This window comes from Hippoglossus stenolepis, chromosome 7, assembly GCF_022539355.2.
Source record: "Hippoglossus stenolepis isolate QCI-W04-F060 chromosome 7, HSTE1.2, whole genome shotgun sequence".
Taxonomy (NCBI): domain Eukaryota; kingdom Metazoa; phylum Chordata; class Actinopteri; order Pleuronectiformes; family Pleuronectidae; genus Hippoglossus; species Hippoglossus stenolepis.
The window spans coordinates 20,562,128-20,574,801 of NC_061489.1; the positions used below are offsets into that span (position 1 = coordinate 20,562,128).

The 12,674-nt window shown below is 42.3% G+C and overlaps 1 protein-coding gene across 1 annotated transcript; it reads right to left on the reverse strand.

Annotated features, from left to right (window-relative positions):
• Positions 1 to 9,078: 9,078 nt before the first annotated feature.
• On the reverse strand, positions 9,079 to 11,753 carry LOC118111834 (E3 ubiquitin-protein ligase TRIM21). The gene is made up of 2 exons (XM_035160557.2): positions 11,671 to 11,753; positions 9,079 to 11,568 (listed from the first exon to the last, which is right to left on the reverse strand). Exon 2 carries the CDS (start codon positions 11,564 to 11,566, stop codon positions 9,941 to 9,943), a length of 1,626 nt encoding a protein of 541 aa, XP_035016448.2. The 5' UTR covers positions 11,567 to 11,568; positions 11,671 to 11,753; the 3' UTR covers positions 9,079 to 9,940.
• Positions 11,754 to 12,674: the final 921 nt, after the last annotated feature.

The window sequence follows — 12,674 nt, forward strand, 5'->3', positions numbered from 1 at the left end:
CAGAGGATGAACTGACTCCACGCTGGGTCTGTCATGTGGCACCGCCGAGAGAGAGAGGGGGGGGGAGAATTCCCAGACAGATGGATGTTGATGGTCTGAAGACGTCTCAGGAAAGAAAAGACTGATGCAGTCGGTGAAAGAAAACGCTCGGGTGTGTTTTGATGTAACACACCGACAGCAAAAGTGGCGGAGGACTTTTTCTTTTTTTTTCTTTTGGCGGAGAAATGCAGATGCAGGCTCAAGCAGGTGTGAACATTAGTATTCACGTGTACTTTCAGAGGAAGGGGGTTTGATAAGGATTCTGGGAAGCAGCACAGTCAGTATGAAGACGTGTGTTTACAGCAGAGGCCGAGGCTAGACATATTTTCGGCGTCGCCGTAGATTACAGCGCCGCTGCTCTCAGGTGACGGTTACAACAGAGAAAGCTGCAGAGAGGAAGGCGTTTCATTGTGTTCGATTCGCTCGTTCCGTAATTATTTGTTTTGTTTGTTCGCTAAAATGTGGAGTCAAGTGATGCAACTGTGACGGTGTTTACTTAATTTCCGTAATCATTTTGGCATGAAATTGTGCCCGTGTTTCAGCCTACCGAGACGGCCTCTTATCTGAAGAAGTTTTTTCCGTTTTCATTTCATGGCTGTAGCTGCAAGAGTCACATAAGGACGTCGTCAAATCACTCATATCTCTTCTCTGCACTTTTGCAAAGACATTTTTAGTCTTTCAATAAAAAATGATTCCACAGCAATTTTGAGAGGAACACTGACAATTTAACATTTTTTCAAGATGTTAAGGTGTAAATGGTTTCATTGAATAAAGGGGTGAAAAAGAGCCTGACCAGCTGCTGTGGTTCAGGAGAAGGAGCGGGTCGTCCACTAATGTAAGGTCGGTGGTTCGATCCCCGGCTTGTCAATTTTGTGTATTCAAGTGACCTTAAGTAAAACACTGCACCTCAAATTGGCTGTGTGATGCGTGGTAGAGAAAGTGCAGTATGAAGGGAAACCCACGATGTTATCCAAACTCAACGATCAGCTTTGGGAGTAAGGTTTTGACGAGAGAAGAAATAAAAAAAAGTGTGAAATAAAAATAGCAGTACCTCAAGTTTTGTATATATTTATACTATAGTGAAGTACGTAAACAGTGCAGTGCTGTTTTGATTCTATATAGTCATGTTTTAAGAAAGAAAAAAAAAAAATATAAATAAATATAAAGAGCAGCTGATGCTTTTGTTTGTTTTATATAATTGCAAACTCAATATTTGGCTGGAGGATGAAATCACATGACTGAACGAAGCACCAGTTCATTACTGAAGATTATCTGCAGATTCACAGATAATTAAACTGTCAAGTTTGAGACTGGTGAGGAGCTGAATGCAGCCACAGCAAAGAAATGTGACACAACACAGGCAAATCAAGTAATTTAACGCTAAAAAACTCAGGTGGCAAAAGACAGGTGAAAAGAAAATGAACAGGAAACAGCACACGAACCAAAGAGACAGACAGAGAGAGACTAAAGGAAACAGAGCGACTAAATACACAAGGGAGGCAGCTGATCACATAATTGAACACAGGTGATCGGGGCAGGGGCAACGAGACGCAGGTGGAACAGGAAGTGAAGAGAACCAAGACAACGTGAAAGTTACTAAACACTTGAGGATCCAAATAATTAAACATGGAATTTAAATCCAGGATTCCAAATAAACAAAGAAAAGTCCAAACACAAGTTCATCAGAAATCAAAAGTCCAAAAAGTCTCACAACTAAAGAAGAATCGTAAAAAAAACTCATCTTTCACCACATCGCCCGTGATTTCATTGATGAAATATACACATTTAAATTAAGTTGCTGATGCAGTTTATCCTACGTTTGTATTGAGTTGCCTCGTTGAATGACCTTCATGTATGTATTCAGTATATGATATGGTATTTAATATCAATTTATATTTAATTGTCCCCAAATATGGCGTCTTGAATGACAATGACAATGAAATGCAATCACATCATCTTCTGTGTCGTATGTTTGTGCTCTTAAAGACAAAGCTCCCAGACTGTTTCCTCTCGGGAGAAGCTGGACTGGACTCTGCTTTTAGCCCATTAGGAAACTGTCTGTTTTTAATGTGGACCGGAGCAGCTGAGTATTATCGAACCTTTGCTCCCACCAATCAATTCATCCCACTAAAAGTAGATACTGTTTCAGCCCCCGGCCCTGGATCAACGTGACCAACGCGATGTTTGTGTCTTCAGTCGCTGAAATTGCAAAAGTAACTCGGACAAACCTCCACGTGTTTGTGCGCAGAGATCGTGCTGCAGGTATGAAGTCTGAGTCGTGAGTGTCACTCACTTAATAACACTGCGTAGGTGGTTATTTTTCTCCCCAGCTGTGAAATACGACTTCATTGTAACGATGCCTCTCTAGCAGACGAAGATATTGTTGTTGACTTCTTCTTTTAATATCCATGGTTTAGTTCTTCTAGACCAATTGAAGTTTATAGGTTTTAGCTCTAAACTTGACCTATTTCTGGTCTGTTACTAGACAGATGTAAGTTCATTTAAATTAAACTTTTGATTTAGATGAATATAATGGCAAATATAGAGCGAGTATAAACAATCTTGTTGTATTGTGCATGGCGGGGTACAGTGCACATATAACTGAGCGTCATTATGTCCAATTTTCACCTGACACAAGGAAGGTTTCTTGTTTCCTGTTGCAAGAAGACATCATTCACAGTAGTCGTCATGTGACAGCTTTACCAATGGAATTCGGGGAGATAAAGTCGTTCTTCTCTTATTATGCATCAAAACAATGAACAGGTTGACTCAACATTAACACTGCAAACAGTGCAAATTGACTCAAATGAAATGATGTACAATTTTAATTATATACATGCACCTGTCTTTCCATATTTGTCAGAATCATGCGATCATTGTCTGAGATGTGTAAGGAACTCACTTTCACCCACAGCTACATGCAGAGGGCAACACTAGCACCCACGCAGAAGCTCGTTTCGAGGTAAATACGATCACGCCCAGAGTTTGATGAGTGAAATTGCCTCTTACTCCTCTGTGAGCGATCAATAAAGCCGATTCAAAACAGGATTCACCATCATCCACTTCCATTGTATTCAGCCATTGTGCCGAAACGCACAAATCAGGAGATTATAGGCCTTTTATTTAATGTCTAATGTGTCCTCAGAATAAAGTTTAAATAAACACAAGCCCACATTTACCTTCATTTTCACAGCTGATGTTTTAGAGCTTGTTTGATTCTCAGTCCTCGAAAATTGGAATTCACGACCATTTTTACTATTTTGACCATCACCTAAGGATCTCACTTAATTAGTTACTTAGTTCTGAATCAGACTTACACATCTACTGAAAGAACAAGATCATAAGAAAAGTATCGAGTAAAAAAAATAATAAATCGATCATCCAGAGGGTCAGAAGGTCCGATTTTAAAGGGCTAAAGTTACAGGGTTTGATGAGTCATTGATGTTGATCACAGAGCTCAGCCTGATCCCTGTAGATGTGGTAATAATGGTAATTTTACACCACAGGACAATGTTATTCTCACCTTTCATGTGCTTTTACAGAGCGATTTGTCACTAATTGAACTTTTTATATGTATTTACTGAAATGTTTTTGGGGTTGGTTAGTTTGTCAGCACAATAACTCAAAAACTACAAAACAGATTTCCCCGAAAACTCGTGGAAGAATTGAGAGCTTTCGTTTTTTTTTCATGACATTTTAAAGTTTTTACCAATTTACCAGAGAATAATTCATGGATATTGACAAAAAAAAAGGACATTAAGGCGACTGATATTTGTGATGAGTGTGTGTAATTTAGAGCAGATCCAAATAAAAATCTGCATCTGGTGAATCTAAATGTGGTTTAATAAGGGGACTGTTGGGCCTTGGCGGAGGAATGCGTTCTCTAACTGCCATTCTAGTTGTGTTATTTGTACGCTGTTGGCTTTTTATCTGCTACTTTTAGGACTCAATACATTCTCTCTGACCCAGCAACCAATAACATCCCTCTACACAGTGTGTCCTTTGGAGAGAAGAGGTAAAGAACCAGCTTGACTCCAGCTACTGATATTACACCTGTCCTCTTCTGCAACAACGCTCAAGTGCGGTCCTATGTAGAGCTGCACAGTCACTGTCTGCAATTACAGTTGCTCATCGTCTGGTCGCATGTTGCCTGACTGTAATTTAAATGCTACCAGCATCAAATAACTGCTGGTGAGAGATAAACTATAATCCTGTTATTTTGAGACAGTCTGAAAGGAGGTAGCCTTGTTTGGTCTTTGCTGTTTTTTGATTAGCCCGCTGCAGCCCGCGGCGCTGCTTGTCTGGACCGTTTGGAGGTCACACGGCTGAAACCGGGAAGCTGCGTGGCAGAGATTTCACATCCCGCCTGCCTCTCACCATGCCAACAGACCCATCAATCAGGAAGTCACACGCCTTCGGCTCGCTCATGCATACTGACCTGTTACACACAAACTGTCAGAAACAAATTGTCCCAGTGTGTGTGTGCATGTATTTGTGTATGTGTGTGTGTGTGTGTGTGCCATGTGCAGACGTTCACCCAGTGAGCTTAATTTCAATCAGGGCAGCGTGCTGTCTAATTAAAGAACGACTTCCTAATTAATTTCATTATGAGCGGTAGAAAGAAGAGGGGCCTTAAAACACAGAGGTGTGACTGCATGTTCTCATCTGTCGGGGTGACACTAATTGGGCTGGATTTACAATTTGGCGGCGATACACAGGGGCTCCAAATGAACTAATATCAGTACTTGCAGGGCAGAGCTGACTCACTGGCCGATGGATCCTTGCAGTGGCCGGCTAAATGGCCCATTTTTCTCCTGCCAAAGTCGGTCGCCAACAGCTCCGTCAAAGACAATATCCGTGTGCTCTGTGTGTTATTATTAGTTTAATCTCCACAGGTAAAAAATCCAGCGGCCCAACAGGGGAAAGACCTGCACATGACCTGTCTTTCCCACTGCTGGCTACAGTGTGACCGTTATGTAGGTCAGTGACGTTTCTCTCCAGTCAACAGCAGCGTTGACCTTGCGAGTGTCGTCCCTGTTAATCTTTCACAGAAAAAGGTTGACTTTTGCAGGCCGCTGAGATTTCCTCTCATTTCAGATCGAACTTATTTGGAGGTGAAAGTGAAAGTAAAGGGCGAATGACTCTGAAGATGTCATCCACATATTAAAGTCCTTGATATCTCCTCACCTGTCCAGGATGTATCTCGTCTCTCAAACAACATACACTGGGATTTGCTGAAACTCTCTGGTAGTCACAAGCAGTGAGAAGTTAAAGACAATGGTTAATGGATGATGTTTTCATAACATTTTAATTTTAGGGTTGAGATATATGTAAATACTGTATATGGTAACACATATATGTAGCAGAGGGGGAGACAATCACATGAAAAATATTTCCAGACAAGGCAAATCCACCCGATCACCACCTCAAGTTATCATGTAACATCTAAACCAATTAGCATAATTTTACAATTAGATTGAAATAGTAGCTTCTGATGTGAACTTGTGAAAAGTCAAACTATTGTTACTTGCAAACTGCCTGTCCATCTCTGACAGGCACCTTTTTTTATTCGCGAATCCAGATTTATGATTAATATGCATATGTTTCAAATGATTTATAAGCCTGTCAAACTCGATCCCTTTTCTTTGCTTTTCATTAATATGCAAATATTGAAAAGAGGTGTCAAGGTGTTGTTTAAACGCTCTTAACACATAAATACAACACATTTTGTTAACAGCATTCACGTTTTCTCCACTTTGCACCATGAAGACACCGAACACCCAGATGTGACCTCACCAGGAGCAAGTGAAAGCACAGATAGCCTCCATCAACATGATTGGAGACATGGTGAGGTTTTCAGTTTGGCTTGGCACTAAGAACAAGGTGTTACTGCCCCAGAACCTTGGGGTTGATGATGCTTCTAATAAGTGACAGACGCAAACATTTTAAAATACAAAAAGAAACAAAATATCTGAGGATTTGTCACTGTTTTCAATGCGTCTGTGCAGAGAACCTCATGTTGTGTTGTGCATGTGTGAAAAGAAAACTGCGGGTGAAGTCTGGATTTGTCGACACGTGATCTGTGTCCTTGGTAAACTGATCTGTGTGCTCCCAAATGTTTTAATAGTTTCTTAAAATCTTTACCACTTGACTCTTCTTCCTTCTTCCTCTCTTCCTTGTCATTTTGCAAGGTCAACACACAGCATTAGATCTTATCGTGACAGTGATGAATATTCATTTAATTTGCTGTATAATGTTCTCACAGATGCGACACAGCTTTTAATCAAAGAGCAGTTTCATTTTTGGAATAACGGTAGCCAATTATCTGTTGCATGTGTGGAGAACACATGTTTAGCAGAGCTTGAAAGCTAATAATAGCCCAGTAACAACAGAATCCTACAGAGCATTGTTCCATCAGGATAATGAGTATGGCCCAGTAATGGCAGATCAATGATTACAGATGATTAGTGTTTCCCTGTGACTCCAGTGTCTAATCAGTTTGCTGTTTGCTAGCTTGAAGTCACTTCCTGAAGGAGCGGCAGCTAAATGATGGAGGCCTACAACAGCTGGAGCTGTGGATTTACTGGCTTAGAGGGTGTGATTGTGTCTGGCTCCAGGTCATCTCCATCTTCAGTCAGGTCCTCCAGCTCTCTGAGGACAATGAATGGAGCACCAACTCATTAGCAGCCCTGTGGATTTAGTCTCATTAAGGGAGCCTAATGGATAGATTTATCTCATTGCATTTGGCACTTCATTAGATTCACATACTGACGGACAAAAGACATGTGCACCTGCAGAAACACACACACACAGACACACACCACATGATAAACTGTTGTAGCCTGACTGGAGAGATTCTTATAAAAGTAAATTGAAGAGAATAGTTCTCCAGTTGTTGTGCGAGTGTGGAGGACAGAACATTCTCTGCGATTAAATGAATCTATCTGTTCCCTTTTGATTGGTTCATACATTTTGAAAATAGGTTAAAGGGGACATAGCATGCAAATTCCACTTTGTTAGTGCTTCTACAGGTTAATGTGGGTATCTGGCATGTCTACCAACCCAAAACTCTGGGGAAAACACTCGCTTTTGTTATAGTTCCTCTAAGTCAGAAACGCCATGCTTGAGCGACCTGATTGCGCTTCCTGGGTTTTGTGTCGTAACAAGGAACTGGAAGTCTCCCTACACTGTCTTGGCCCACCCCCTCGCCCCCCACTCGTTACTCGGGTTTACACCGGACGCAGCGAGGCGCCTTTCCCAAGCACGCAGCCGGGCTGTTCACATGGGACGAGCATTTCTCGCTGGTCAGCCCGCGATTCACTCACATGTGGCATTTGTCTGGATCGTTGGGACTGGGAGGCTGCAGCAGCTGCTCGGGAGCGACCGCCGCTCTCCCGTGCGTGAGCTGGAATTTGTGTCAGCGCCACACAGCCAGCAGTGTGGAAGACTTCCGCAGTGTTCAGCGCTACTGTAACCCCGAACCCCGACATTCAACGGGTACAACAACAAGCGGAGAAAGCAGAATCGCCTTATATAGACCTTATATATACAGTCTATGGGGCTGACCAGCGCGGAGAAATGCTCGTCCCGTGTGAACAGCCAGGCTGCACGCTTGAGAACGGCGCTGCGCTGCCTCGCAGCGGTCTTCCACACTGCCAGCTGTGTGGAAGACTTCCGCAGTGTTCAGCTCTACTGTATGCCGGGTTACAGTAGTTACGCCGGGTACACCGGACGCGGAAGCGCAGCTGCGAGGCAGCGCAGCGCCGTTCTCCAGCACGCAGCCACCTGGCTGTTCACACGGGACGAGCATTTCTCCGCTGGTCAGCCACATAGACTGTATATATAAGGTCAGCCCGCGATTCTGCTTTCTCCGCTTGTTGTTGTACCCGTTGAATGTCGGGTTCGGGGTAAATGATCTTCATAGCCCCCCGCTCTCTTTCTCTCTCTGTCTGTCTGCTTGTGTGCTTGTAGTGGGGGGCAGAGGGGGACATTTAATTATGTGATTGGGAAAATTAAAACTCCAGGACAACAGAAGGGAATACAAAGTATGGGATGCATATTTGATAATTTATATCATATAAAATATGTAATTTATATCGTTTAAAATCATGGGGGGGGAGAGGGGGGAGGGGGGAGCTGGCTCATTAGCATTTAAAGGAACAGGCACTCAAAACAGGTCACTCTGTGGAGGGCTGTTTTATACAGGGTAAACAGGGTGCTGTTTTAAATGATCCTTGTGGTATTTTGACCAAAGTATGTTACAGACATTTCATTAAGACCCCAAGGAACCATATCAACTTGTGGTAAAATGGGCATGCTATGTCCCCTTTAATGCTGCAATGGCAACAAGTGCCTCGTTTCCAGGTGTGAAGTGGTGGGTCAATGATGTACTTGTAAGATTTAATATAACGTTCTGTTTTGATCCTGTAATTTAAAGGTTATGCTGTGAATTATGTTGGTGTTTGATGTTTTAAAATCTGGTTACGTGTTCCCTCTTTTGATCCTCGAGCACTTTCCCCTCTGAAGGTCTCTGCACAGACCTGTACACTGTATAGTAATGCAACACTGACAAGGTCCATTCGTCTGCATAATCAGTCTTTTCACTTTTGATATTTGAAGTACGTTTCATATTCGGAGGGTTTCTGTACTTGTCCTGGGAGGCACCTGACTCATCATTAAGAATTTACTCCGGGTGAGTCAGAGTGAGAGCTCGAAAACAAAGCTGTGCTTTTATGACGTTCAGCCACACCCTCTTCTTCATGCACCGCCTGCATATTCCTGTTCCATTTTGCAGTAGACCTGGTATCACTCGAGACAGGGTGGATGCAATTGTCCCTTTCAAATCATTAAAATCTCATTCACCCCTGTGGAAAAGGCAGACTCATCATTATTTGTGTTTTTTAATATGCAATAGGAAAGAAATGTAATGAATTCTTTGCAAGTGGTGGCTGAGCTTAGCATTGTGTCTTTAATTTGAGTTTATATTCAGTTTTTAACATGTAGTTTAATTGCATGTTGAAGTAATCAATGACAAAGACATCACAACTTCCTAAACCACCTTTATTATTATCTTTTCTTTAGTGAATACATGTCAAATGGGGGACATCACATACTTATTCAACACACAACAGTATTTAACAGTTTCCTGTCTGCACAGTATCCACTCCAACACAGCACATGAGCACAAACTAAAGCTACAACGTCCAATCAGGTGTTAAATATCAGAATCAGATTGATCATTTAGAAAAGCAATACATTTTTTTTTTTAAGTAAGAAAAACACATCATTCAAAAATCCCTTTTCTTTGTTCGATAAAAATGAAATAAGTGAAACATTCTCAATAAAGATCCAACTGTAACAACACAGCTGTTTAAAAAGAAAGAAAAGCAGACTTTAATTCGCTCTGTTTGATAAAATGTTACTGAAAACCCCATTTAGGCAGATTTACCCCATTTGACTTTATCCTGCACCTCGCAGGTTTGGCTAATTCCAATCAGAGGACAAGGCACCATGTGTGAGTCAGGTTCAATTAAACAATCACGTTTTTAATTGAACACATTGATTTGTGGGGAAAATAATTCTCTGAGAAAAACTGACTGACAAATGTCCTTTAAACCCATCCATTATGTCATCAATAATCTGCAGCTCAGGTGTTAGTGTGTAAGAGCATCTTTTATAGTGTCCAGCTCATGAAGATTAAGTGGATGTCCTGTTGACTTCATGGAGACTCTGTTGGAGATCTACAGCTGTTAGAGTGACAGGTGACGCACACTGACACACAGTCCTGGCACTGATGGATGAGACAAACCAGAATTGCACAATGCAGTTTGACGGGTGAAAACATTTCAACATTCTTCTATCTTTCTTTTTTTTCTTCTTCTCGTCATCATGGAAAACAAACTCAGGCGTTGTGTGTGACGGAAGTAATGATCAAAGGGGCGGAGTTTCTGCCGCCATCGTTAAGACCGGGGCTGAAGACTGGAAAGAGCTCCTCTGTGAAGTTGCATCCAGTGAAGGAGAAGATGTTCGCCCTGGTATCCACATTGTAGAAGGAGACTTCACCCTCCTTGTAGTCGACAAACACTCCGACCTTTTGAGGCATCTCGCTCAGATGGAGGTTGACGGCAGGGTTTACATTGGCTGTAAACTCAGTTCCCTTTCTCAGAGAAATGGTCCAGTAACCGTTCTCAGGGCTAGGTTTTATTTCGCCCTTTCTTTTGATGGAATGGTTCACAACTCCTAGACTCCATTTGGTTTTGTCCTTAACTTGGACCTCGTAGTAAAATTTTCCTGAGCAGAATCCTTCTTTTCCCAGGACAGCAAAGAGTTGGTCAAACCTCTCCGGGACGTTTGTATGTTTCATTATTCTGTCTCCGTGTGCGGCTCTCTTCCTGTCTGCAGAAAGTCTGAGTTGGGGGTTTGCTGTGTCAGGATCCAGAGTTACATCTACAGCATGCTGCTGCTTTTCTATCAAGTCAGGATCACACAGCATACTCATGTCTCTCATGAGTGTTGCCCTCAGCCTGGCTCCCTGCGCTGGAGACGGGTGACATTTAAGAGTCACACCGGCCCAGTCCTTCACCTTGGGCAGAGTGATGCTAAGAGAACGGAAGTTTCTAATGAACATGAAGGGGTCTTTGACAGTCGGTGCATCGAGCTGAGTAGTTTCCTGCTTTATTTGCACAATTTCAAGATCCAGTTCTTGAATTAATCCTTTTGCCTCAGTTTCAATTTTTTCCTGCTTTGCCTCGATAACCTCAGTAAACTCGACGAGGCTCCTCTTAATGTAGTCCACCACATCATTCACCGCGCTCACGGTGCTGGACAGCGTCATCACTGCGTTAGTTCTGCTAGCCTCCAATGAGTTTTCAATCTCTTCAATTTTCTGCTGACGTTTCTCGATCATCTGATCCCTCTCACTCTTCTTCAATCCAAGGTGGGTTTTTAGCAATTGAGCTGCCTCCTCTATGGTCCCTGTCCTATGGGTTTTATGGTTACTGCTGTTACAGACCCGACAGATAAAACTTTTATCTTCCATGCAAAACATCTCCAGAGGCTTGCCATGCTTGTCACACAGCCTGCTTTCCGGGTCCTCCACTGGGTTGATCAGCGTGTGCTTCTTCAAGGTGGCAATTCTCTGATGAGGCTCCAGATGCGTTTTACAGTAAGACATGACACACTCCAAGCAGGACCTCAGGGCTGGGAGCTTTGCCCCTTCACAGATACTACACAGAACTTCTCCTGCTTGTTTTTCTTCAATGGTAGCAGAGGATTTTTCTTGGGTTGTTTTTTTGAACTTTTCAATCAGCTCAGCCATGGTTGTGTTCACCCGAAGCATCGGTCTGCTGGGAAATGCCTCCTTACACAGTGGACATTGGCATTTAGGATCGCTAGAGTCCCAGAACTTTGTGACACAGTCAAAACAGAAGTTGTGCCCGCAGGGGATTGACACAGGCTTAGTGAAGACACTCAGACAAATCGAACAAAGAAAATCATCATCAGCTATTAGACTTCCGGCTGAAGCCATGTCTAGAAAATATAAGGAGAAATGAAATTACAAAGTTAGAGGAACATATTTTAACTAGTTTACATTAAAGACAGGAGTGCAAATGTATCAAAATAAAACTTTACCTGGTGTGTGAAGGCTTTGCTTAACTGCTGGGACGTGTAAACTCGAGTAAAACCATGCAGTTCCTCTCCTTTGCCTTTGGTTTCTGTTTCAGCAGTGAACTGGAAGAACCAGTTCCCTCCCAATTTCCATATCTAAATGGAACAAGTTAAACCATTAATGACTCCTTTCCCCAGTCACCCACATCATAATCGTATTTTTCCTTCTCAAATCCACCACAGCGCTGTCAGAAGTCGTCCACAGTCTTGAATTCATCTTGTATGCAGCTATATGAGCAGCTATGTGCCGTCTTCATGTTATTCATCTTACTTGTTTATATATTCACAGTGTAGGAGCTTGAGAAATCCTTTTCATGTCCAGTATCGTAGGCACACATGGCATGAAAGTTCTGAGACAGCACAACATGTTAAATTTGAAATGAGCCTGTGCTAACATGTGTGTGAGCATTAGCATTACATGAGAGTGCTTATAGGGACGATATCTGCATAATAAAGTGTAAATAGACCTGAAGAAACAAGGCTTTGAATACAGTAGCTTCCATGCGTCCTTGGAGGCCAATGTCACAGTTGAAAGAAGTGTTTGCATGTAGGTTTCAGTCCATTCATGTGTGATTTAATTTACGCAACATGAAGACACCTCAGTTGTAAGTGTTAATTTGATATTACAAAGAATCATGAAATCCTCCATATTTAATCTAAATTTTTGACTCGTTCAGCAGCCAATCACAATTGTGGCCTTCCTCTTTTCTTGTGCTGCACTTTCACCCTCTGTCCAGTTCATCCCAGAACAACTCCCCAGAGTTCTGGACACTTTGCTGAGTCATTTTCTCAGTCCAACTAGTCATCATTTGTTACTTCTGATAGTCGAGCATTGTCCTAATGCATCAGTGTATTAACACAATTTGTTCCAACATGTCCTTTGTACAGACATTTTGTTTATACGTCGTCAACAAAACTTTGGTTGCCTTTTAGAAATGTTTGCATGAATATGTGATACCAGAACCATA

Bases quoted from the DNA above. Each gene is read 5' to 3' on its own strand.
- LOC118111834 (XM_035160557.2), bottom strand. From the start codon at position 11,566: ATGGCTTCAGCCGGAAGTCTAATAGCTGATGATGATTTTCTTTGTTCG.